We start from the raw sequence: 27,720 nt of genomic DNA, 5'->3' as shown, positions 1-27,720 counted from the left end.
TACAGAGTATGTCAACAACTTCAATGTGATGCTTAAATCACGCAAGCCTTACCTGGCAATAACTATTCAATCACAACAATTGTGAAGTCTTCATGGGGATTTCCCCATTGCTGGTGTGTGTTTACACCTTTTTCCATTCTTACAGGTACACACCCAGCCTTGTTTTGCCACTCTTCCAGGCATGCTGGTCACACATAGCAATCTCACTGTATTCATCACGAGACACAAGAGAGCTGGCACTCAACCAAACCTAAACACCAACGTTAGCCCACATGGTTCAATACTAACGTTAGCCCACATGGTTCAACACTAACGTTAGCCCACGTGACGTTAGCCCACATGGTTAAACACTAACGTTAGCCCACATGGTTTAACACTAACGTTAGCCCACATGGTTCAACACTAACGTTAGCCCACATGGTTCAACACTAACGTTAGCCCACGTGACGTTAGCCCACATGGTTAAACACTAACATTAGCCCACATGGTTCACCACTAACATTAGCCCACATGGTTAAACACTAACGTTAGCCCACATGGTTAAACACTAACATTAGCCCACATGGTTAAACACTAACGTTAGCCCACATGGTTCAACACTAACGTTAGCCCACATGGTTCAACACTAACGTTAGCCCACATGGTTCAACACTAACGTTAGCCCACATGGTTCAACACTAACATTAGCCCACATGGTTCAACACTAACGTTAGCCCACATGGTTAAACACTAACGTTAGCCCACATGGTTAAATACTAACGTTAGCCCACATGGTTCAACACTAACGTTAGCCCACATGGTTCAACACTAACGTTAGCCCACATGGTTCAACACTAACGTTAGCCCACATGGTTCAACACTAACATTAGCCCACATGGTTCAACACTAACGTTAGCCCACATGGTTAAACACTAACGTTAGCCCACATGGTTCAACACTAACGTTAGCCCACATTAGGGCTGTTGAAACGAATTTTGATATTCGAATATTATTCGAATTTAATAATTATGAACGAAATTCGATTATTATTATTTTTTTTAAACGAATATTTTAATTTATTAACACGTTAACTGCCAGCGACGTATGCATACGTCAAGCAGAATCCAACCGTTAACTGCCAGCGACGTATGGATACGTCAAAAAAATCGTTTTTTTTTTTTTGACGGTGGATCCTTGATCTGGCCCTTTTGCATCTTCTATTATACTGTTAGAGCCGCCGGGCGTGTGCAATCCATTCCGCCGACCCACTGAGTGGCGACGGTGCTCAGACTATTGAGTGTTGTTTGGCCAGAAACGCACGCATTCCAGCTGAGCTCAACCGAGGACCCAGAAGCGAACGAGCCTCATTCTCATACTGTAGGCGAAAACCTTTCACACGGGCGCACCCGTGCGCCGGGGGCTTCCACAGGTGGACTGGGTGGAAAGCACACTTTGAAGCGCGCAGCATAAGCCTAGAGTCACACAAGGCTTCGTCAAAGCTCTCAACCGAAAATCCAAGAACGGATTAAGCCACATCCACGCTCGCCGACGAGGGACCGCCAGAGAGAGGCTGCTGCTCACTGCTCAGACAGGCAGGAGAGACTCTGGCTTGTGACTGACAAACACGGAGACACGCCCACGGAGGGAGGAGTTGTAAGGAGAGGGGGTGCGGGTGCTGCTATGGAGGAAATTACTGTTCAGAACTATATTGTTTATGTCTGATGTCTCACTGATGCCAAAAATAAATGGTTAAAGTGACTGTTTGATATTGAATTTCACAAAACTGCGATTATCTCAGCTTTTTGTCTCAGACGCTGAAACCATGCTGTACTCAACGGCTAATATCTACATAACTACTAACTCTACAAACTAACTCTTTTAGACAGAGAAAGCACACATTCTATTAGTACTTTTGTGAACTTTGTGTTGACAAACTCCAAGCAGAAAATTATCCTTGGCTCTTGTAAAATGAGCCAGAATCCTCAAAAAAACCCTCTGGCAAAAGCTACCTACAGTAAAAAAAAAAAAGGCTGGCAGTGAATGTGTTAAAAAAAAAAAATTTTTTTTTTTTTTTTTTTAGAACACTAGAACAGTGACAAGTTCTGACAACATACTTGAAGAAAAGAGTGTTAACTGAAGTTGACTGTTGAAGCTGCTATACTGATGTAAACCTACCTGTAGCTCTTAAAATGTATGTTCATTCATTGTTAACTGAAGTTGACTGTTGAAGCTGCTATACTGAATGTAAACCTGTAGCTCTTAAGTGCAATACGTGACTGATTTTTTTTTGTTCATGGCTCATTGTTGTTTTGGCAAAGTTTACTTATTTGTTTATTGATAAGGAGCTCAAACAAAGGTGGGTCTTTTTTTATTATCAATTATTTTATTTTAGCATTTCAGACAGCACCAATACATCACTGATGAATATTAACTCATTCACCGCCAATGACGTCTTTGACGTGTTATCAGCAATGGCCTTCCCCGCCAAGGACGTGTTTGACGTGTTTTTGTTTTTATTGGTGCAGCGCCTGCAGCAAACACTTGCCCAGCCTGTCACACAGACACAGGTCCCTGCCTTCAAAGGGTAGCCGACAGCACGCGATCAAACACATACCGCAGCTGTTGTTTTGAAATTGAGCAGAGGGAAAGCAGAGAACGGGTAACGCTTCCTTGTGCAGACAGGAGAAACGCAATTGAAACGCCGAGCTGGAGTCGCCTTCCTCTGTGCCAGCCAGGAGAAAACGGGAGAAAGTAATCAAGAGATGTGTTTGATCATCGGAGGAATGAGGAAATGATCGATCAGTTTGCGAGGGCGGTGAGGACGTGTTGAATAGCCGAGGGGAAAACGGGAACGATCATAGATATGACAGGGAGACATGGACGAGGACGGTGTACCAGAACAAATCAAAATAAACACAGGAACAGCTAGGCAGCAGCGGGCAGAAGGCACTCACAGCAGCCCGCTGTCCTTCTCAAGAGCTCTTCAGTTGGTTCATGAAATCGCTGGGCTGCTCGCCCTCCAGTGTTGCTCCTGGCCAATCCCAGCGCCACAGGGCGTGGTTATTGCTTATCCTATGTTGGGTTAGAAATCTAAAAGGGGGATCGTGTGTGTGTGTGTGTGTGTGTGTGTGTGTGTGTCTGTCTGTCTGTCTGTCTGTCTGTCTGTCTGTCTGTCGGTGTGTCTGTCTGTCTGTCTGTCTGTCTGTCTGCACACTCACACCGAGTAAACTGTATTGTTGAATGTAAAAAAAAAGCACTTCATGTGTGTATATATATATATATATATATTTTTTTTTTTTGTCATTTGTGTCCTAACGAATAATATTTACATGTCTGATGTCAATACAGTTCAAAATAAAAGAATTGAGAGTGAGTTATGCCTGAGATTGTGCCCTTTTACAAAAATGCTTTTTTCTCCCTTTTCTCTTCCCAGACAGGCTTTTTTGGTGAACATGGGGTGTATAAAAAGGGTTATAAGTAGAGTACAGAACATGCTAAAAGCTAACTTTCTTTTTGGGGGTGAAAGTAGAGACTTAGATCTTCATTTCGAGGTATTGGACATCACTGTAGTCCTAGTACAGAATTTACTGTGGGTCTTGAAAGATGACCAAACATTATGGAAATACTTGGCCTGTGCCAAAAATGCCAGTCAGATATTGGCAGTGAATGAGTTAACTAAGCTCTGGTTATCTGACCTATTTTCTAATGCAATGAATGTATGTACATTGTACAAGGAACATGTTTTCTTAAATAAACATCATTGCTGGACTATTTGTGATAAGCCTAATATTATTTTGAATATTCATCCACCATTCACTATTCCATCTACATTTGGTAAAATGCTTAGAAAAAGTTTTACTTGGTCAAACCCAAAGATTCAGCTATATTTAGAATCAGAACATAACATAAGAGAAGACAACAATTCACTCAGACCAAATTTTTTTTTTTTTTTTTTATTCAATTAAAAATTAATTAAAATATTCGAATATAATTCGAATATTAAAATGTATAAAGCACTGAAATTCGAATTTGATTATAGAGGGAGATTGACAGCCCTAGCCCACATGGTTCAACACTAACGTTAGCCCACATGGTTCAACACTAACGTTAGCCCACATGGTTAAACACTAACGTTAGCCCACATGGTTCAACACTAACGTTAGCCCACATGGTTAAACACTAACGTTAGCCCACATGGTTCAACAATAAAGTTAGCCCACATGGTTCAACACTAACGTTAGCCCACATGGTTCAACACTAACGTTAGCCCACATGGTTCAACACTAACGTTAGCCCACATGGTTCAACACTAACGTTAGCCCACATGGTTCAACACTAACGTTAGCCCACGTGACGCTAGCCCACATGGTTCAACACTAACGTTAGCCCACATGGTTCAACACTAACGTTAGCCCACGTGATGTTAGCCCACATGGTTCAACACTAACATTAGCCCACATGGTTCAACACTAACGTTAGCCCACATGGTTCAACACTAACGTTAGCCCACATGGTTCAACACTAACGTTAGCCCACGTGACGTTAGCCCACATGGTTAAACACTAACATTAGCCCACATGGTTAACCAGCCACATTTTCACATATTCGCATGACATACAAAGTCAATGCAAACGGGCGAGTAGAGAAACGCGGGCGCAAGGCACCCTAAATTAATTTATAATAAACACTTGCTATCAAAACACATCATTGTTAAAGTGATAATACGGAAGATTTCAGTTTTGATCTCTTGGGTGACACCTATTGGCGATGAGTGGTAATTGCAGGTGAGATCCAAACTGTTATTATGTGACATTACTCAGTTTGTTTGGCGGAAGGGAACTGGTGGGAATAGCGTGATCCTCCCACGTGCTACGTCCTGCCGGTGAAGCTCCCGCTGTCCGGTGAAAAGAAGCGGCTGGCAACTGTGCATGTGTCAGAGGAAGCATGGTGCTAGTCTACGGCTCTCCCTAGATTGGCAGAGGGTGGAGCAGCGACCGGGGCAACAGGGGGAAATTGGCCAAAGTACAATTGGGGAGAAAATGGGGGGGGAAATCTGAAGAAAAAACACCACCTATTGTTTGTCTAATTAATGCTCAACTCAATGTATGGAAAATAAGGCTTGATGACGGAACTTCTCTTACATTTCCAAGAAAGAAAAACAAACACCTGAATGTCAGGTGAAAAGTGGAGGAGTGCAGAAACGCAGGCCTGTTGGATGAGCAGGACCAAATCAAATGGCAACTTTGATGATATTTCATCTGCGCTTTGAAGCAGGTCTCCTCCTGCACGTAATTATCAGCTCACCTGATCCAGACGCTTTGATCTCTGTTCCAGCCCCCGAATCGCACGCTACAAGCCAAGAATAATAGTATATTGCTGTGATGCTCGTTCACAGTGTGTCAGAATACATTCGCCTCGGCAACTTGGCAATAAGACAGTATTCTGTGTTATTTAGCCGTATGGAACTTACTGTCATCAGTCTCAACCATTGACAGTATAATACTGTAGTTAGTGTGGAGAACTTAAGAAAGGAGGGGGAGGAGCTGCTGGCTGCTGTAGTGAACTGTGAACTGAAGCGCTGGGCGGGCAGGCAGGCAGAGAGACGGAGGCAGGGGCGGACTGGGATCATAATTCAGGCTGGGCATTAGATACCAAGCAGGCCAGGCTGATACGGGCCGACGTGCGTGCCTTGTGACCGAAGGTTGCCGGGGAAAAATTTGGGCCATTTGGAAAACCAATTTGGGCCGTTTGAAGCCCGATTTGGGCCGTTTGAAGCCCAATTTGGGTCGTTTGAAGCCAGATTTGGGCCGTTTGAAGCCCAATTTGGGCTGAGTCCAATTTTACAATGAGATGCACCCACTTTAACCCTGAAGTGTAATTATTACTTCAGACTAACTAATAAAGTAATAAAACCACTAGTAAACCAGTAGGCGGCGCCTGGCCTGCTGTTCAGTGTGTGGCCTGACTGCGGGCACCAAAAAAAATATATATATATATATATATATATATATATATTTTTTTTTTTTTTTTTTTTTTTTTTTTTGCAGGCCAGGCCAGGCCAGGCCGGGCCAGGCCACCGGGCATTTGCCCGACGTGCCCGATTATGCAGTCCGCGCCTGGACGGAGGGAAGTGGCGGAGCCTGAGAACAGGCAGTTTTAGACCCATTTCGGGTGGGCTGAACCCCCCCAAATTTAGGGGCAGTTTACACAAGGACGGTTTCCTATGGTGACGGGGAATTATTGTATCGTTAGTGCCTCCCTTTTAGACGGTGACAGCGAATTCGCGCTTAGGAAACGACACATTTTGAAACCACCGTCCAGAGTGAAATTCTTCGTGACACTCCCCGCTGATCGCTCCATGTAATCGCTTTGACATTTCAGAAACTCTGACGTGCCTGCACACGCGACACACGCGATTACGCCATAGCCGTGCGCGACTTGGCAACCATTTTCAAAATAAAACGTCAGTATGAATGAAGTTTGGCAACATTCAGAATTAAGCTACACTGCGGCCAACTTCAGTTACATGTTTATAACGTTACTGCTGTGAGGAGATGGCTGTACCCGGTCGGCATTTAACTCATTGAGTGCCAGCCACTTTTGGAGAACGGACGCTCCCAGTGCCAGAGTTTCAGAGCGTTTTCAGTGATTTCTCGAGGCCCACAGAATATTGTGTGATATTACTATGTAAACACCGAACATACACAAAGAACGAGGAGACTCTCTTCTATCATCTGCAAAAAAAAGTTTATTGATCCCATTTTCCGTTCTTTAGTTATGAGCCGGAGAAGATAGGCTGTTTTGAGCAAAAAGACACTTTTCAAATTAGAAGCTGAGTTATTCAGCCTTTTGTGAAATGCAGCATTTCAAGCACATTCTGAGTCTGAAGATAATATTTTCTGATGTAGTGACGTGGTGTAGTTGTGTGGTGCATGCGTGCCCCACCCCCCTCTCCCCCCCTCAGCTGCAAACTCCTCCCCACACGCACCCAGTCTATTTTCGGAGGGCTCTGTTTTTTTGCGCCGGCTCCCAGCGCGACAAGGAAATGGCAAACCGGACTGCATGGAAAGGTTTGGCCCTTCGGCGTCGGGTGCTGCCTTTCTGGCGGCTAATCGTGTGAAGAAACTATGCAGACAGACAGACAGAGGCAGAGGAGCTCAGTTGTGTGCGCGGATTGACTGCTGTTGGCAGCCATCATCAGCTGCAGCCAAGCTGCAGTCAGAGCCATCTATATGGCTCTGGCTGCAGCATGAGCGGTTTCTCTTTGATCACGGGGGTTTTTCCTGCAGTTTTCCGGACCTTCCTCTAATCTGGAGAGCACTGTCGCCACCTAATGGGTCTGTAAAATAGGTTATACACCTCCAAAAGCTACAATATTTGTACAGGAGATCCAGGAGGCTTTGATCCACGTCCCACCGTCAAAAAACGCATTTGACGTCGATCGACGTCCGTGGCACTCTACGTCACTATTTACTTTGACGTCGATCGACGTCCATGGCACTCAATGAGTTAACGTTAGTTACAAAAGCACGTCGACAGTGTTTTCTCACTGCCAGTAGCCTAACTAGGCTACAGTAGGGTTTGACAGATCACAGTCAGCGCTACCGGTCCTCGCTGCTCATTAAAGATTTCCAATAGGCGTTATTCTGATAAACTGGTCACATATATGTTACGTTCTCACCCGACAAATATTAAAACTTTAAAACAGTTTGGTTTTTTTTTTTGCTTGAAAACAGCTTTTTGGCAAGTCTAAATGACTGCGGTAGACGTACTCTACTTCCGTGTTTAAAACCGGAAAGAGGATTACGAAATGACGTCATGCAGAAGCGTCCTTGTATGGGCAAAGAATGAGGTGATCACACTGCCACCTAGCGACCTGGCATGTACATTACGGCGTTTTAAAAATTCAACAGCGCTCATGTAAACAGGGAGAAGGTGTGAAGGAAACGCTATTGTGTCGTTTCTTCCAGAAACTGTCCTCGTGTAAAGGACCCCTGAGTCTCAGCCCCCCCAAGAACATAGAGGGGGAAAACACACACACACACACACGCACACACACACACACACACGCACGCACACACAGCGCACTGAGGCACAGTCAGTGACTGCACTCAGTGCTGTTTTAGTTTTTTTTACACTCTATCTTCCACCCGAAAAGGGTCTCAAACCGCCGCTGCTCGAAAGGTGGATCTCAGAAAGTTCAGTTGAGTTATCAGAGTGCTGAAACGGAACAAAACATGGTGGCAGGGATTCCCCAAGGGGAAGTGGTAAGGGGAAGTCAGGGGGAGTCAAACGATTCACGAAACAGCACCTATAAATAAACGTGTCAAACGATGTTCTAACACAGAGGTTCTCAAATGTTTTTCAGCCAAAGACCCCTTACAAGATAGAAAATATACCGGGGACCCCCTCATTCTGATTTGTGATTTTGGGCTAAGCTTAATTGTTTCCACGGTAACGTGCTTGACTTTTAAATTGATAGGTTTGTTAGATTAGAAGGTAATCCATGAACCATTTTACATTTAAAGCATAACACTTTCCACGGACCCCCTGGCAAAGTGCCACGGACCCCTGGGGGTCCCCGGACCCCCCGTTTGAGAACCACTGCTTTAACATACTGGTGACGTAAAACAACAGCAGGAGCGAGTTGTTAGGACGACTTAACGCTGATGAAGGCTACCTGCTGAAACACGTTTGTTGTGCTGCTGTACAGGTTAAGTATTAAAAACACCTAAAGGACTTTTTTGAGTGCTGGCCTTTTCTTCTCTTTTCTAACCTACTGGTGAACCTTGACGTAGGACAGTGATACTCAACTTGCGGCCCGCGACAGGGTGCAGAGTGGTCCCCCGACCATTTTCTAATAATTTCACGTTAGTTTTTATTGTGAATTAGAATCTAATTCACAATAAAAACTAACGTGAAATAAAGTTTGACTGAGCTCCGGTTAAATTGTCAAATACCGCTGTCTGCTTGCTACCCAGGCACTTATGTGTGTACTTAACCTAACTAACTTAACCTAACTAACTATCCGGTGTGCACAACATTGTCAGACTAAAGTCCAGCTGACACCCCAAAAACCTACAATCCGCTACAGAAAAACGTATATTGTTTGTTTATTAACTGGCCCCTGGCCTCCTATCATTTCACAAAAGTGGCCCCCGGGCAAAGCAAGTTGAGTATCCCTGAAGTAGAGTATACCTAGACATGGAGGCCCTTTCTCAATACAAAGAATGCGTTCTTGTTCTTGTGTTCTTGGGGAGAACGTTCTTGCTAGTCGTTCTTGGAAGAATCAACTTGCTAGGTCACAAGCACACATGACGCTGTTGGCAGTTTGAGACGATGCGTTCTTGAGGGTATTGCGCAATACCAGCACAGAGGCCACCTGCAGTACTACAGTACACACAAAAAAAGCGAAATTTTTCGCCATAAATGTTCATAAAGCGGCAGTTATTGAAACCTACTAACCTGCTTGGAGGCATCAAAAGTCATCAGAAATGTATTTAGTGATGAAATAAAACTTTAAATTGTAAAAAAAAACTTCCCGGAGCTTATGGCGTCTTCTCTGCTGCGTTCTGCCTCCGCTTATGCCGAAATTAATGCCGGGATATCTGCCTTGCCAAGTTGACACAAGTCACCAACCAGAGCATCCTTGTTAAAGTGGGCGTGTCAAGAACACATCCGGGAATTTTAAGCGTTCTTGGCGAATGTGAACTTTGCATTGGAACAGTACCTGGGCTGCGACTGATGACGTTTCACAGGGACACAAGAACACACAAGAACCCTTATTGAGAAAGGGCCCTAGTTTACAATTCCTGCCTGATGACTAGGTCCTGATGACTAGGTCCTGATGACTAGGTCCTGATGACTAGGTCCTGATGACTAGGTCCTGATGACTAGGTCCAGACGGAATCTGCCCGCGCAGAACTCCGCACATTTCCCCCCTTGTGTTAAAGGTTAATTTACGTATCTCTTGTTATAAGCAAAAAAACATGTATCAGAGTATAATTGTTTTTATTGAAATGTCTTTTTATTATTTTTATACACACATCACACTGTGTGTAAGCCTCGCCCACATTTTTAGTGGTCCAATCAAATGTGATTTGATTTAAATCCCTCTAGTAAACTACACTGCCTAAATATTCTGTTTCACTGTGAAATACACAATACAGATTTGGTTCCCAAATTGTGGTCCGCGGACCACCAGGCTTGTTTTATTTTTGCTCTGGTAGGCCAGCCTGTATTATGGTTTATTTTGCTGTGGTAGGCCTAAGTGTAGCCTATAGACCCCTTATACGACTACGTCACACTGACATCACGCAGCGTCGATGCACAAGACGGAGGCAGAAAGACAGACTCCGCGCAGCCCTGTCAAGTAGTTTTCCAGTGGCTGGAAAACTATTTAAGCAAGACATGTCTTTGTGTTGTACAGTGGGATGCCAGAATCGGAAAGCTATTGTAGCAGAGTATTCGGGTCCGCCTATTCACACTTTGTTAATAAAATAATAAACGATAGAGCCAGGCTGTAACGTTATAACAAGCTTCTCCCCACATATCCTGTTCTACACGGCAACTCGAGGGAACATACACAGCCTCGCACACACGCAATAGAACACAAGTAACACTACACTGAACAGTCTGTTACACTATCAACAAAGCAAGGACTAAAGTTTTACCAAATTCCGTCAACTCATACTGCTTTTAATGCTAACCGTAGGCGTCTTTGGTTGCAAGCCCAAAGAGGAAATCGTTAAAAATGCCCGACTTTGCAGTGCTCGCTCATTTCATATCAGGTATGCTGCTAGTAACAGCCACATCGCTCGGTTAGTTAACAACCAAGTTACATTACATAATGTCATTATTGAGTTGAACTGATTGGAACGAGGACATCATTAAAAATGCCCGACTTTGTAGTGCTCTTCATAATCAGGTAAGCTGCCTGAAACTGTAGGCTGCTCAACATCGCTCGGTTAGTTAACGACCAAGTAACGTTACATAATGTAATTATTGAGTTGTGTGCATTATCAACATAACAATATATCTTTACAAGTTACAGAATAATTATCTACGCTATCCCCAGTTATAAAGGAATGCACGATATGTATTGCTGGCCACTAGGCTTGGCCAATTGACAGCGCCAGTGCGTATGGGTCTGTAAGACATATCCCATTAACCAACGTTAATTTCGATGCATAACATTGCTTATCACTAGGCGATAAGCTGTGGTAGTAAGCAGAGAACTGCATTTTAAAACTAAAATCTAACTGTGTGTCTCAGATGAGCACAGAGCAGTCCTGACAGCGGGGCTTTTACACAGCTCTCTGTGTCTGTCAATGCTGGGCACACGGCTTTTTGCCTACATGATGCGCGCGCAGCTCCAATGTTGACAGCTGTATAAGGGGTCTATAGGACGAATCAGCATAACATCACAATGCCCTGGAAATGTGGAACCCCGCAGCAGTTAACTAGTATGACTTGTGCCAAACAAAAGTTAATATCTCAAAAACTATACATCACATCACTTGTATTTTGACATTCTGAGTGAGAGCAGAAGTAGCTCAAGAGTTTGATGTATAATGTCGTGTTATGTGAACTGTTGCAGTTTTTTTAAATGAACTGAATTAAGTAAACAGCACAGCCGGCTAGAGGGAGACACTCAAGGCTGGCTCCATAGGGTCCAATTATAAAGTTACCCCCAGTAAGCCGTTTGGATTACCTACAATATTTCTTTGGAGGAATGTTTTGTTTTTTTCAAAGTTCAGCTGTTTTGCATGAAATCAATCTCTCTGCTCAGTCACATCACTTCTATGGAGATGTAGGCTACCACAACCAGGCTACAACATATTAACCCACACAAATTACCACCTGTCTCTAAAGTGCAGCACAGGTAGGTAGGCTACAATGCTGAGGGAGTAGTAGGCTATGTCAATGCGTCCTTTTTCCGCAGCGCAGGTGTGGCGCAAAAAGATGAGATGCGGTCAGAACTCCGATACAGTGAGAAAGAGTCAACCAACCGTTACCAACAGCCAACAGCCCTACCTACACCGAGCCAGCCTGTGTGTCTGGTGTGAAACAGCTTGATAAGAGACACGGAAATCAAATCGGATGTTACATTTTTTCCGGGGACGCACCTCCCATGCGCACATCTCACCTCGTAACTTCGGTAGACTGCCTTTACATTTGAAATAAGCTATTGTATGGCTACACACCAACATTCACAACGGTCAATGAAGCGTGAGTGAGTTAGCTAAAGGCATACATAAAAACGAGCGGATCATGAATGAGCTGTCCGACCGTTACCTCGTCATCATCATCACCTTCCGCAAAGTCAAACGCGGTTCAGAGAGAGAGAGAGAGAGAGAGAAAACGCACCTGAAGTTTCCCCAGATATGCGCCCGACGACTCAACAACGTTTAGTTTTCATTGATTTGGCCGCCAAACAGAAGATATAGTTAGGTTACTCACTTGAAATGAAGTGGAGGAGGAGAGTTTGAAAGCAGAGGTTGATGTGTTGTGGCCTGGCCGGGCGGCGGAGCGGAGTGAGGTGAGGTGTCTTTCAGAGGACCAGCCCTCTCCTATCTGATGGAGCTGCACGCTACTAACCTGACATTGCCAGATGGGGGCGCTATTGTTTAATCCAGCTTGCTTGCAAGGTTATTAACCTCGCGTCACAAGGCTCTTCTCGGCGAGAAAGAGCCTGGCTTCCGTTCACAATTGATTTTGTCACCCTACCTGGTTCCGGCCTAGAGCCCGCCCTAGACAGGAAGGGCCGCGTTTCTAGCTCGTCAACTTTTACGTTAACTTGACAATTTGACACAAGTATCAGAATGGCAAACAACAAAACAAAAGATGGACGTACCGAACGAAGTTTTTGAAGAAGTTATTTTAGAAACATTGCGGATTCACAATCTCACATCTTTTAAGCCAATACAGAAGCTTTGAATCAGACAATTAATCGAGGAAAGAGACGTCAAGCTAACGGCAACAAAGACGTTTTTTGGCGCACTGCCTTCCGGTGTTCATTCTGGTTCCGTGGTTTTACGCCCCATGACAAAAAGCAGGGTGAAAGGTGCCCAGACTACAAGGTTATAGCTGCACGCGTCATAGGGCATGATCAGCTCGTTGCCCTAAAGCAAAAAGAAGTTTATACAAGTGTACAATTAGTAGGCTATAGCCTACTTCTTTTAAACTTAAAATGAGAGAGTATACTTTCAGTTTACTTTTGACATACTTATCAAATATATAGGCTACTTATCAAAATTGTACAGAGCATGGTGAAGGTAAAAACAAATGAATTTACAGTTACAACTTAGGACTTAAGATTCTTATGAAAATACCCCCAAAAAACTAAAACTAAATTAAAACATCCCCCCAGAGCAGAAATATGGAGAAAAGGTGGCATTATAATGCACATGCTCAAAGAAAAAATGACATCAGTGCAGATAACACCTGTGATGTCACTCGGGCTACTGTACTTACTGTAAGGTGACCAGATTTCTTAAATGAAAATCGGGGACATTTCCAGTCCGGCAATCAATATATCATTCAAATATCCCATGTTATTACCTATGAAATAATAAAGGGGGATGATTTCCAGTTTCATTTATTTTGCCCATGGCTGTTGTACTGTAATAAACAGTGTTGGCTTCACGAAGAGGCCCCTGGTGGCCACCACGCATGCACGCACCCACGCACGCACACACACACACACACACACACACACACACAGACACACTTCATTCACTGTGCCCCTTGACATTTTGTGAAAGCATTAGGCCTGGCCGTCTGAACCTACAGCGCCAAATGTTTAATGAAAAGCCTCAGATCTCAAAAAGTCTTCTCGGTGTAGCCTAGTCCTCCTAAGTGCTTTTTCATTGTTCAAGATTTGCTGAAAGAGCTGCAGCAGAACATGTAAACACTTGTTGGATGTCTGGATCAATGGGCTACATAGACGTGATGCTGTGATATGCTTTTAACCCGCCCGTAACCCTCCTGCAACCTTCCTGCTTGAGTGGTTTGCCAGTGGACACGGCTGTAAAGGGGAGACTCGTGGATACTCATAGAATCCATTCTCATTCAGATATCTTGAGATGACAACGGTCAGGGGTCCCCTTTGAAATTCACCATGCCGGTTTTTCAAAATTCATTATTTAGCCCCCTTTCTTCCCGACAAGGTAGCATGGCATTGTTGGTCCCAATGGATGCTGTAGGTATTACAGTTTCATAGCCTCTAAGTATCTTCACTCTAGATTTAAGAATGAGCGTGCTATAGAGGGGACAGCTCCAGCCGGGGACCCGTGATTTTGAATCACACAACCACGCCCTGTGCCCGCTTACGCAGCAGTCAAGCCCCCGGGATTGGCCAGGAGCAAGTCTTTTGTCTTCTTTTGACAGCTGGAATCTCCCACACCACAAATCGCTGGGCACGCAGCCCAGCGATTTCATGAACCAACTGAATTGCTCTTGATAGGGGACAATGAAATTAATTATTAGTGTATTAACGCCAATGAAAACATAACACAAGCTTTTAACACACAATCGATTTTTTTTTATTGCAAAACATCATTGTAAAATTCAGGCCTTTAGCCAAAGCTTCAATAACAGAGCTCAGCTGACAGTTTAACCTGCAAATGAAAACTATAAAAAATATCAAATTAAAAATACAATAGGCTACAGCACATAGGCCTTTTTGCGTAACCTATGTGCGATTCGAAATCACGCGCCGGGGACAGGTCACCAAAAACAGGGACTGTCCCCGAAAATCGGGGACGTCATGGTCACCTTAACTTACTGTAATAATAATAATATACAGTCAATGTGTACAGCAGAAAAATTTCCAAAACACCAGACGTACGATAATGTACCTCCAACAATGATAATTTTGGCCCTCTGGTACAATAATTGAGTTGTTTTGCTCCAATAATACCTTCCTACCTACACCTTTGTCTATTCAGGCTTCAAAGAATGACAGGAGCTGGGTTAGGGTTAGAAAAACAACTACAACGCTACAGACAACAACGCTACAGACAACAACGCTACAGACTCTTGACCTTGTCAAGAGTCAAGTTGACCAAGTTGACCTTGTCAATGTAACAGTAGGGACTACAATACCCACAATGCACTGTACTACAATACCCACAATGCACTGTACTATGAACGGGGCTTCCGAGTTGGCTGAGTAAAGGTTGACACTCGTAACTCCATGGTCTCCCGTCTGCTTCATTATACAGTCAAGAGTCTGTGTAAAGTTATCCGGTATGCGAGTGCAAGCTGGAAATGGCATTGACTCACTCATGCTCCTCCTTATTGTCATGATTGGATGACAATCACGTCTGTCAATCACGCTCCTCTCAGTGGATGGTTTTGATTGTTCAAGGAGGGGGTACTTATCTTAGTAGTTAGTTAAGTACAAAGTTATTTGACTTTTGTTTGATTACATTTATTTGATTACAATACAAATTCAATTCATTGTCAGCACAGCAGAGAAACAGACTTCCTTTGCATCCTGATGATGGCATCCATTCACTTTCAGGGGTACAAATAGGTCGTCCCTTTGTTAGAAGGACACAGTATTGAATCCAGACGCGGCCAGTTTGCTCACTACTTCAACATACTGTAGATTCTTGTCTTGAAAGTGATGTGGCACCACACACACACACAGACACACACACACACACACACACACACACACACACACACACACACACACACACACACACAGCTGTTCCTCTTTAAGAGCGGCTATGACCTCAATGCTCGGCAATATCTTAAAAAGGCGAAGAATTTAAATGATATGTTATTGAGAATTCACAAAAACGAGTGGCGGGGGGCGGGGCCAAACATCCAGAGATGCCTGTGGGATCAATCTGCTCGCTGTGTCCCGTTGTGTGGCTGAGCAAGACGGGGGCGGGGCTTTGGTAGGGCTGGCTCCCTGCAAGAGAAGAGGACAGAAAGGAAAAAACGTGAGAGGAGAGATGGTAAAAGTAGGCTACACACATTCTTTACTTAAGTAGAAGTACAGTTACTTGTATAAAAAAAAGAGACTGTAAAAGTACAAGTAAAAAGTACAGCCTCTGAAATGCAATAAAGTATAAAAGTATTTCTACTGGCTGTTTCTGTGCAAAGCTAACTGAAACTCAAGTCATAATGTATTAATGTAATTTCGATAACTTTTATTAATATTTTGTGTGATATGATTTTTCCACACAAAAAATGCACAATGCGTGGAAGCTGGGAGCACGAGACGAGAGAGACAAACAACGTTACATCATTTCTTGTCTGTCGTCCATTAAAACAAAAGTGAATAGCCTGTTTTGAAAATGTAGGGAGGGGAAAGTACAGATATTTGTGTTAGGATGTAGGGAGTAAAAGTAAAAGTCAGAAAACGAAATACTCAGTAAAGTACAGATACTTGAAAATCCTACATGGGTACAGTAACAAAGTATATGTGTTACTTCCCATCTCTGGGAAGAGGGGGTTGTTTTCTCGGGCCTTTCTTCCTGCAGAGAGGGGCGGGGCTTTGGTGGGACACGTGGGCTGGCTGCTCTTCCCTGCAGGGTGAGAAGAAGAAAAAACAGTTGAGAGGGAGGGAGGGAGGGCAGATGAGGGTCTGGAACCTCCTCTGTGGATTTATAGGTCCTCTGTACACACACCCACCCACACATACACACACACACACACACACACACACACACACATAGACAGACAAAGTCAGGATGTGACATCACCCACAGGAAGAGGAGCCAAACAACTCCCCCCCCCTTGCTGCTCCGTCCGTGCTGAGCTGCTGAGTGAAGTTGGAGCCTGTGCGTCTGGTGGAGGCCGGAGGGAGCAGAACCAGAGAGAGAGGGGACAGAGAGAGGGGACATAGAGAGAGAGGGGACAGAGAGAGAGAGGGGGCAGAGAGAGGGAACGGGGAGAGAGGACAGAGAGAGAGAGAGGGGGGGAGTGACAGAGCTGGACTTGTTCTCCACAGGGACTTTAAAGTCAAGGGGCCTAAAGTGGTCCCTGGCCTTCCCACGCCTCCCTGCTTCATTCCGGACCCCTCGGCTCTGGGAGTTCAGCCAGGTACAGTGTGGAGACAACTTTTTCCATTCTGTCTCTCTCAGCCGCTTCCTTTGTTGTAGCTACGTTGTCTGAGTGCTGCACGCTGTTCTGCTTTCTCCTACTTTTTTGTTCTCTCACATTTTTGCGTAGGATCTTGAAAGGACTTTTGTTATTCTTCAGTGTCAGAGGCAAATTCCATGGAAACTCATGGAAGTATGCACGTCTGCCAGCCCTGCAGGACGTGATCAGACACGCTTCAGTCTGGGGCTGTTGAGGCATGCAGGGAGCATGGCCGTAGCTACATATACATACATACATATACATAGGTACTTATTTCCTGTAAAAAAAAATTTTTTTTTAACTGTATGGAAGTTATGAAACATAAGAGGACTTTTAGTTTGAAAGTTGAGACCGTCTGTCAGTGTATACAATGAAGCGCACCGCTATGAAAAAGAAAAGAAAAGAAAAACTAGAACGACCGCATATGCCTCCGCCAACAAGTGAGCAGTCGACATGCATGTCTGTCCAGACTTTGACATTTGAGCCAAATGTGAAGACATTCCGTCAAAGTGTTACTGAGATATGGCGTTACCGAGCTTGAAAATGGCGTTTGTGAGGTCATAGTGACCTTGACCGTTGACCCTCGAAATGTAATCAGTTCATCCTTGAGTCCAAGTGGAAGTTTGAGCCAAATTGGAAGAAATTCCGTCAAGGCGTTCCTGAGATATCACGTTAAAGAGCTTGGAAATGGGGTTCATGAAGTCACAGTGACCTTGAACGTTGACCTTTAACCACCAAAATCTAATCAGTTCATCCTTGAGTCCAAGTGGAGGTTTGAGCCCAATTTAATGAAATTCCGTCAAGGCGTTCCTGAAATATCGCATTAAAAAGCATGAAAGAAGCGGTCGTGTGGTCACAGTGACCTTGAACTTTGACCTATGACCACCAAAATCTAATCAGTTCATCCTTGAGTCCAAGTGGACGTTTGAGGCAAATTCGAATACATTCCATGAAGGCGTTCCTGAGATATCGTGTTAACAAGCTTGAAAATGGCGTTCGAGAGGTCACAGTGACCTTGGCCTTTGACCTTTGATCTCCAAAATCGAATCAGTTCATCCTTGCATGCAAGTCGACGTTTGTGCCAAATTGGAAGAAATTTTGTCAAGGCTTTCCTGAGATATCCCGTTAACGAACTTGGGAATGGCGTTCGTGAGGTCACAGTGACCTTGAACTTTGACCACCAAAATCTAATCAGTTCATCCTTGAGTCCAGTCGACGTTTGAGGCAAATTTGATGAAATTCCGTCAAGGCGTTCCTCAGATATCGTCTTAACGAACATCGGACGGACGTATGGACGGATGTATGTTGTACATACGGACGGACGGACGGACGGACAACCTGAATCCATAATGCCTCCGGCCTGGCTATCGCCGGCGGAGGTATAATAAGAATAAACGAAAAGAAAAGAAAAGAAAAGAAAAAGAAAAACGACTAAGAAGCAAAATCTAAAAACTATAAGACAAAACACTATTGCATGGTCAGCTAGCCCTCCTGCTAGCTAATGGACCTAAATGTTAATATAATATTCAGTACATTTCTTAGTTTATACTCTTCAAAGCAAACATAAAAAGCGGACGAAAAGAGATTGCGTTTTCTTTTAAAACATTGCCTTTCCTTTGATGGAACGAAGACAGTTCCGTGACGCGATTGCCCCTGTATGTGACAGCTTTTTTCAAATAGATAATAGGTTAGCTTATTCACTCTGTTAGTTTTGGTCACCTGGTTTCTTAACTTTCGGTAATACTTACTGTCTTCAGGAGAACCAGACTATGTGACCACACTCCACACTTGTTTTACCGCCATGTATTGCTCAACTATCACAAGACTTTCCCCAGCCGGTAACACTTTATGTTACCGGCGGGGGAAAGTCTTGTGATAGTTGAGCAATTCTGGTTTCAGGAAGGCACATTCACAATGAACTTATTCAAGGGTTTGTCCTCAGTTGGGGGATACAACTTCTTTATTCACAGAGCGTAGTGAATAATGTTCCCAGTGCATATCCAACAGATGTTGCTTATCAAACTTCTCATGCAAATTCCCTTTGTAAACAATCAGACAATGTTGTTTATCCTTAGTTTCCAGCTGTCATTTCCTTGTTCTGGTCAAGGACGCTAAAGAAGAAGGATAAGACATCCCTCAGGTCACAGCATTCAAATGTTGCACAGGGGCCAGACTTTGGGTCCAGTTCTATTGAAGTGAATGGGGCGTACAAGGTAAGTCCAACTATAAACCATCATATCTGTGTTGTTTCACCTTTGATTGATTTTTCCACCCCACCAGATTAAAGAAAGGACATTATGTGATGTTGTTGACTGATGTGTTTTTTAATGTAAACTAGGGATCTCGCGCGCTACGCGCACTCGACGTCCTGCAGCTCGCCAAGCTGGCCCGCCCGCAACTCGGCTACTGTGTGGCCAATGAGACCAGCATCGCTGATGATGTCAGATTCATGACATCACTGATGATGTCACAGTGGGATTTATGACGTCACGGATGACGTCACAGTGGGATTTATGACATCACAGTGGGACAATCACACTGGGACAGGGAAACAGAGTCCCAGCTCCCATTTATATACTGATGATGCTCATTTGCTTTCCTTATTATTGGTCTCTATCTAGCAGCTGCATATAGCTCAACTCAAGCCCCCGTTTGGTCTGAAATACAGCTGGATTAGCTCAACTACATCATGACGACACATGACCGAATGGGGCATCAGTCAACATTGCGTAAAAACAACATGTTTTCTTTCATCTGGTGGAAGCATTTTTTTTTTATTAAATGTGAAACAACACAGATAGATGGTACCGTATATAATGGGACTTTCCATGCCCGCCCGCCCCATTCATTCACTTCAATAGAACTGGCCCCAAAGTCTGGCTCGAATGGAAAATGTGAGGGATGTTTTATCCTTCAATTTAGCGTCCTTGGTTCTGATCATGGTGCAGAAGCCATGGATTGACAGGAAAAGAACAAGCCTGTGTCCTTTCCTGACCTCTTGTGTTGTGTTTCACAGAGGAAATCAGAGCTCCCCATCATCTCAATCACAGCTCTCTCCTGCCCCCGTGTGACCGGACTTCAGGGCTGAAACACGGCTTGGTCTCCTCCCCTCTCAGGACTTGATCACACTGAGCTTATTATTCTGGAGAGCCTGTTCATCTCCCTCATCTCAGGAGGCCACGACGGAGTTCATGGCGCTGTGCCTCGGACAAGTGTTCAGCAAAGACAAGACGTTCAGGCCGCGGAAACGCTTTGAGCCCGGCACCCAGCGCTTCGAGCTCTACAAGAAGGCCCAGGCCTCGCTGAAGTCTGGCCTGGACCTCAGGAAGGTGGTGCAGCTGCCGGAGGGCGAGAACATCAACGACTGGATCGCCGTGCACGTGGTGGACTTCTTCAACCGCATCAACCTAATCTACGGCACGGTGAGTATAGTAGGGCCATATGATTTCGGCAATGCAGAAACAATTGGACGGAATCATGGAATCAGGTAATACTGTACAACTGTGAAATATGGACTAGGCCTATTGCAGAATTTTCCATAATTTGTATGAGATTGACAAGAGTAGGCTTAAGTATCGAAAATCAAAAGTAGACCTAATTATTCTAGTAGCCTATGATGTCATAATTGTAAAATAGGCCTGGAGAGATTATTTAAATTTTTGATTGGGGTGTTTTTTGAGAGGGGGGTTGGTTTTGCGTGGGATCCTTTTACGTCACCTCACAACTTGGTTTTCATTTTGAGAAACATGTCGAAGAGGCTGTCTGAGAGATCCAAGTAATCAAAAACACAAAGAAATAATAATAATCCCTTTTTAAAATTTAAATGGGGGGAAAAAATGAATTTTGAAAAAATGTATAAAATGTATTTCTTACGGGCCTAGGTGAGCGAGTTCTGCACGGAGCGCTCCTGTCCCATCATGTCAGGGGGGCTGAGGTACGAGTACAGGTGGCAGGATGGGGACGACTACAAGAGGCCAACCAAGCTGCCCGCGCTCAAGTACATGAACCTGCTGATGGACTGGATAGAGTCGCTCATCAATAATGAGGACATCTTCCCCACCAGAGTAGGTGTGTGAGGGGCGTTCAGCAGGTTCGAGTCGCTGTCTGTCTGTCTGTGTCTCTCTCTCTATCTCTCTCTCTCTCTCTCTCTCTCTCTCTCTCTCCACCTGCATGCTCTGCTTCTGAACCACGGAGTATACAAACAGGCAGATAAGGGCTGAGTTCAGCAAAAACCTTTGTTTACAATGAAAACGGTGGTGCGTTAAACACCCTGTTGTGTTATGGTGCGTTAAACACCCTGTTGTGTTATGGTGCGTTAAACACCCTGTTGTGTTATGGTGCGTTAAACACCCTGTTGTGTTATGCAACGTTGCACCTATCTTTTGGATCCACTGAAGCATTCAGCAAGTAAATGCCAGACATGTTAAGCATGGAAACATAAGCATAATCCTTTTAGGCCTTTTTTTTTCACTTGTGTAAATGTGTCAATTTCATCTAAAAAAAGACATTCAAAATATGATTTGACTGTATTTCATAGGGTGCATTCTGAAATAGCACTCCGAGCGCCCAGAGCGCACTCTGGCACAAACTGGACCGTTGGTAAATTGGGAGCGCTGTTGGAATACAGCTTTGGGTTATTCAGAGCGACACTCTCGGAGTGGCAGAGCGCCAAGAGATGATGAACTGCTAATGGTTAAAAAAAAACAGGGCAAAAGAACAGATTCATCGTCATCATCATCAGTATATAAATGGGAGCTAGGGCTCTGTCTGTTTCTCTGTCTCTCTGTCTGTCCCACTGTGATGTCATGAATCCCTCTGTGACATCATCAGTGGAGATACCTCAGGATCATCAACCCGAGCTCCTGAGAAAAGGGCTATGACTCCATGGGCCAGAGGCTGAGCTGCGGGCGAGCCCGCGCAATGGAAGAGCCTAGGAATCGAGTGCGCACAGCAATAAAAAATGCATGTTAATGCCAGGTGTAAATGAATAATAATAATAATAATAATAATTCATGAGACTTATAAAGCGCTTTTCAAGGAGCCAAAGATACTGACAATCCGAGTCGACAAAAAAACGATAAGAGGAACAGGAGAAATGAGGGAGAGGGAGCAGATAGAGAATAAAAGGGAGGTAGGCAGGGAGAAGGGAGACATAGAAGGAGGGGGGAGGGGCCAGGTAGAAGAGGGGGGGAGAGGAAAGAAGGAGCGGGGGGGGGGGGGGTGAGGGGGAGATATGATTCTGGGTAGGGGAGCTTGTATGCCTGGGAGAACAGGAGAACAGGTAGGTTTTTAGGCGGGATTTGAAGATGGTGACTGAAGGTCAGTCTCGGACGGGCTGGGAGAGAGAGTTCCAGAGACGGGGCGGTTATTGTACAGTCGGAGAGGTAGCTGTAGTTTGGGGGGGTAGCCTGGTTGAGGGAGAAGAAGTCGTTGGGTTGTTGCCAGGTTTGGGTGAGAAGGAGCAGGCCGATGTTGTCAAGTATGAGTTCAGATATGACTTGTTGTGATTTGTTGGAGAGGGAGCGAGTATTCAGGAGTGCAAGGGGGACGAATGGGGGGACAGGGGGGAGAGAGTGGAGGTTACTGAGGTTGGCGGTGCTGTGCGAGATATTGACAGGGATGCGGGATCCAGAGTGAGGGGATGTTGGTGCCATCAGAGTGGTCCGGTTACGGTTGTGACAGGGGAATACCAGCTTTACTGGTGGATACTGGTGGTTATTATTGAGTTCATGTAGGTCGTTGACAGCGTAGTCGTTGACAGCGTAGGTAAGACGGGGAGGAGTTAGTGGAGTTAGGAGGATGGGTGGAAAAAGTCCAGGGGAAATCGATAGGAGTAGTAGGAATGCGAGTCCAATTTGCAGCGAGAGTACAGTTGTGAGAAGTCCGTTTGTTGACGTTAGCTAGTAGCTGATAGCTAGCGAGTTGTAGCCTACAGGAGTTATCAATGGTGGTCTCATGATGATGTTATTGCTGCTGGCCCGAGCCCGAGCGGGGGGAGCTGCGGAGATCGCGTCACACGGTTCGCGGTCTTAAAGGGATACACACACACAAATGCTGCATCAGGTATCAATGGGTTAATGCCAGTTGTATGTTAATGATTGTAAATGACGGCGTTCTTGTCTCAGATGTCATCAAAGCTCTTTGCTTCTTTGCTCTCCAGGTGTTCCCTTCCCCAAGAACTTCCAGCAGGTGTGCAAGAAGATGCTGAGCCGTCTGTTCCGGGTGTTTGTACACGTTTACATCCATCACTTTGACAGCGTCTGCAGCATGGGAGCAGAGGCTCACATCAACACCTGCTATAAACACTACTACTACTTCATCTCCGAGTTCAGCCTCATCGAGCACTCGGAGCTGGAGCCGCTGGTGAGACGCCAGGGAGGGTGAGGGGATCAAGCCGGGGATTAGATGGATGTTTTGTGTGGGAGCTTGTCAGCTGTCAGCTGTTTAGCTGTCTAGCTGTCAGCTGTCAGCTGTCTAGCTGTCTGTCTAGCTGTCAACTGTCAGCTGTCAGCTGCCTAGCTGTCAACTGTCAGCTGTCAGCTGCCTAGCTGTCAACTGTCAACTGTCAGCTGCCTAGCTGTCAACTGTCAACTGTCAGCTGTCTAGCTGTCAACTGTCTAGCTGTCAGCTGTCAGCTGTCTAGCTGTCAACTGTCTAGCTGTCAGCTGTCAGCTGTCTAGCTGTCAGCTGTCAGCTGTCTAGCTGTCAACTTGTCAGCTGTCAGCTGTCTAGCTGTCAGCTGTCTAGCTGTCAACTGTCTAGCTGTCAGCTGTCAGCTGTCTAGCTGTCAACTTGTCAGCTGTCTAGCTTGTCAGCTGTCAGCTGTCTAGCTGTCAGCTGTCTAGCTGTCAACTGTCTAGCTGTCAGCTGTCTAACTGTCTAGCTGTCAGCTGTCAGCTGTCTAACTGTCTAGCTTGTCAGCTGTCTAGCTTGTCAGCTGTCAGCTGTCTAGCTGTCAGCTGTCAGCTGTCTAGCTGTCAGCTGTCTAGCTGTCAGCTGTCTAGCTGTCAGCTGTCTAGCTGTCAGCTGTCTAGCTGTCAGCTGTCTAGCTGTCAGCTGTCAACTGTCTAGCTGTCAGCTGTCAGCTGTCTAGCTGTCTAGCTGTCAGCTGTCAACTGTCTAGCTGTCAGCTGTCAGCTGTCTAGCTGTCAGCTGTCAGCTGTCTAGCTGTCTAGCTGTCAGCTGTCTAGCTGTCAGCTGTTCTTTTCTATAGTGAACAGTGTGTTTTCTATAGTGAACAGTGTGTTTTCTATAGTGAACAGTGTGTTTTCTAGTGAACAGTGTGTTTTCTATAGTGAACAGTGTGTTTTCTAGTGAACAGTGTGTTTTCTATAGTGAACAGTGTGTTTTCTAGTGAACAGTGTGTTTTCTATAGTGAACAGTGTGTTTTCTAGTGAACAGTGTGTTTTCTATAGTGAACAGTGTGTTTTCTAGTGAACAGTGTGTTTTCTATAGTGAACAGTGTGTTTTCTAGTGAACAGTGTGTTTTCTATAGTGAACAGTGTGTTTTCTAGTGAACAGTGTGTTTTCTATAGTGAACAGTGTGTTTTCTATAGTGAACAGTGTGTTTTCTAGTGAACAGTGTGTTTTCTATAGTGAACAGTGTGTTTTCTATTGTGAACAGTGTGTTTTCTATAGTGAACAGTGTGTTTTCTAGTGAACAGTGTGTTTTCTATAGTGAACAGTGTGTTTTCTATAGTGAACAGTGTGTTTTCTAGTGAACAGTGTGTTTTCTATAGTGAACAGTGTGTTTTCTATTGTGAACAGTGTGTTTTCTATAGTGAACAGTGTGTTTTCTAGTGAACAGTGTGTTTTCTATAGTGAACAGTGTGTTTTCTATAGTGAACAGTGTGTTATAGTGAACAGTGTGTTTTTATAGTGAACAGTGTGTTTTCTATTTGCATCATGAAAGAAACTTGTTAAACTGTTTTGTAGAAACCGTGGGTTGGTTTGAAGTAGCAGCCATTGTAAGAGAAAATAGCGGCTTTGTTGAGTCATATAATGAGTCAGAATTAGTAGCGTATATTATATATACAGTATATTAGCTTCTGTTGCTTTATTCCAACAACAAAACAATGCATCAGTAAAACTAAGGCCTCAGTCATCAACACTATGAAGCCAAGGCTAGTATAGTATAGTAGGCTATAGTAGGCATATAGTAGTATAGTATGGTATAGTATAGAATGTTATAGTATAGTATAGTATAGTATAGCATAGTATAGTATAGTAGCATAGCATAGCATAGTATAGCATAGTATAGCATAGTATAGTATAGTATAGTAGTATATTGTAGTATAGTATAGCATAACCTAGCATAGCACAGTATAGTATAGCATAGTATAGTATAGTATAGTATAGTATAGTATAGTATAGTATAGTATAGTATAGTATAGTATAGTATAGCATAGTATAGCATAGCATAGCATAGTATAGTACAGTATGGCACAGTATAGTATAGTATAGTATAGTAGTATATTGTAGTATAGTATAGCATAACATAGTACAGTATAGTATAGTATAGCATAGTATAGTATAGTATAGCATAGCATAGCATAGCATAGTATAGTATAGTATAGTATAGCATAGTATAGTACAGCATAGTATAGCATAGCATAGTATAGCGTAGCATAGCATAGCATAGTATAGTATAGTATAGCATAGTATAGCATAGCATAGCATATCATAGTATAGCATAGCATAGCATAGCATAGTATAGTATAGCATAGCATAGCATAGTATAGTACAGCATAGCATAGCATAGTATAGCGTAGCATAGTATAGTATAGTATAGTGTAGTATAGCATAGCATAGCATAGCATAGTATAGTATAGTATAGAAGAATAGTATAGCATAGCATAGCATAGCATAGTATAGTATAGTATAGTATAGTATGGTATAGGTAATTCCCCTTGCAAAGTAAAATAGTAATGAGACGTTTATGTCAACCCAGTGCAGGGAAGATCAATCTTGCAAACATAGCAGCATGACAAACTATTTTATTCTCCTACTTTTAGCAGCCAAGGTCATTTTCACATTGTCGTTGTCGTCGTGGGAATGACAACAGTGTTGCTCTCACGATAAGAAACCAGTGTGTGCTTGTTACTGTCCCTCATATTGAAGACTTAGGTTGCACTTCATAATTATCATTCATCTCATGTTCAATGTCCTTTGTTTTCTCTTCCCACAGAGAGCGATGACAGAGAAGATATGTAATTAAATGAAAACCACTTGGACAATGGAGTTTACATTTCAGCATTTCCTGAGCCCCGCAAGAAATCACCGGCTTCAGAACCCACACTCAAAAATGAACTTTTTTTTTTATGGAATTGAGCTGTGAGAGTGGTTTAGTGTAACTAATGTTCACTAACTTAAACTTGACACACGTCTTCACATTGTGGCCCCAAGTCCCCAATGGTGCTTTGATGAGCAGTATTCCAGGACTTTGTTTTAGTTTACTCTGTAATAACTTGATTGGTCCTCTACTACATGGCATTGGCTATGTCTTTTTTCTTGTGCATGTTTTGAACATTGTTTATGTTGAACCTTTCTATAATTTTTGATATATTGAGCCTTATTGTGGTGCACAAAACATTTCATCTGACAGCAGTGTTCTTATAGTTTGATCTAAAGGACAAAGAAATGTTGGGTGGGTTTGACGGCCGCCATTTTTTTCTTAGTGGCCGTTCACACCATACGCCGAAGCAATGCTCAACCTAAGCTCAACCTACGCTCAACCTAAGCCCAACCTACGCTCAACCTAAGCCCAACCTACGCTGAACCCACAAGTTTCATTTAGGCGTCCTTGTTAGCAGGCGAGGCCGTTCACACCACCCGCGCGTGTCACGCTGAAGCCACGCTCACGCCTTGCTCAAGCGATCGTTCAGGATTCAGTTCTATTTTCCAAGCGTGATGCGTGAAGCATGAAGCTGCCATGCATGAAGTGAATGGAGGGGGGGGGGGGCGGGGGCTGGTGGAACAGCTCCGAGCCCGAGTAGCCCCTATCTGCAGTCAGAGCCATGAGAGCCCAGCCAGCCAACCTCAAGGTGTAACCATAATTCATGTTTTAATTTGAGTTAGAAAGGTCAGCAAGCACATATTCGCTAGGTGGCACTGTAGGCTGGCATGTATCAGTGCGGTGCGGCGGGTATCAGTGAGGCGGATAGGACTGCTGGCTGGGCTCTCCGGCTCTGCAGAGAGAGACTATTGCAGTCAGAGCCTGGCGCTGAAGAAAGGAGAGTGTCTGGTGTGAACGGTTAGTGAGCTCACGTTCAGCGTGAGTCAAGCGTCAGTTCTGCCTATGGTGTGAACAAAGGTTACTCCTCCCGAGGTTAGCTGACAGTGTGATGTCATAGAGGAGGTTAGCTGACAGTGTGATGTCATAGAGGAGGTTAGCTGACAGTGTGATGTCATAGAGGAGGTCTTCCTGATCTGTGTGTGCATGTTTGGCAAGCTGCCACTTTGAACACACACCTGTCCAGTGTCCAATTTGTAAAGGCTATGCAGTCCAGTGAACACAGCATTTATCTATTGATACTGAGAAGAACGTTCCTAATGTTATAGAAACAGTTATTGTCATACAGAAACATCATTTGTATTGTATAGCTTCATTTAAATGCTTAGTTTATTGGTTTATTGTGG

The 27,720-nt window shown here is 44.2% G+C and overlaps 2 protein-coding genes across 5 annotated transcripts in view; one reads left to right on the top strand and one right to left on the bottom strand.

Moving 5' to 3' along the window:
- The window catches only part of elovl1b (ELOVL fatty acid elongase 1b), a 43,399-nt gene extending 30,854 nt beyond the window's left edge, over positions 1 to 12,545 (bottom strand). The window contains exon 1 of one of the 2 annotated variants that reach the window (XM_083647976.1): positions 12,442 to 12,545. The gene's annotated coding sequence lies outside the window, so the exon portion shown is untranslated. The remainder of the gene's footprint in view (positions 1 to 12,441) is intronic. The other variant, XM_083647977.1, reaches the window with a different exon arrangement.
- Positions 12,546 to 16,798: 4,253 nt separating this feature from the next.
- Positions 16,799 to 27,676, top strand: mob3c (MOB kinase activator 3C). Of its 3 annotated transcripts, none has more exons than XM_083648430.1 (6): positions 16,799 to 17,043; positions 19,158 to 19,295; positions 20,099 to 20,504; positions 20,964 to 21,150; positions 23,243 to 23,445; positions 26,270 to 27,676. In XM_083648430.1, the coding sequence occupies exons 3-6, from the start codon at positions 20,274 to 20,276 to the stop codon at positions 26,297 to 26,299; spliced, it is 651 nt and encodes a 216-aa protein (XP_083504556.1). In that variant the 5' UTR covers positions 16,799 to 17,043; positions 19,158 to 19,295; positions 20,099 to 20,273; the 3' UTR covers positions 26,300 to 27,676. The 3 variants fall into 3 exon arrangements, with proteins under 3 accessions (XP_083504556.1, XP_083504555.1, XP_083504554.1); XM_083648429.1 differs by lacking the exon at positions 19,158 to 19,295 and adding an exon at positions 17,203 to 17,348; XM_083648428.1 differs by lacking the exon at positions 19,158 to 19,295.
- Positions 27,677 to 27,720: the final 44 nt, after the last annotated feature.

The sequence above is a fragment of the Poromitra crassiceps genome (assembly GCF_964638095.1).
Source record: "Poromitra crassiceps genome assembly, chromosome: 12".
Lineage (NCBI taxonomy): Eukaryota > Metazoa > Chordata > Actinopteri > Beryciformes > Melamphaidae > Poromitra > Poromitra crassiceps.
This window is presented reverse-complemented; position numbering and strand designations above follow the sequence as displayed.

Coding starts and splice junctions, on each gene's coding strand:
- mob3c (XM_083648428.1), top strand. CDS start 20,274: ATGGCGCTGTGCCTCGGACAAGTGTTCAGCAAAGACAAGACGTTCAGG. Junction 21,151..23,242: donor CATCTTCCCCACCAGAGTAG/GTGTGTGAGGGG, acceptor TTTGCTCTCCAG/GTGTTCCCTTCCCCAAGAAC. Junction 23,446..26,269: donor ACTCGGAGCTGGAGCCGCTG/GTGAGACGCCAG, acceptor CTCTTCCCACAG/AGAGCGATGACAGAGAAGAT.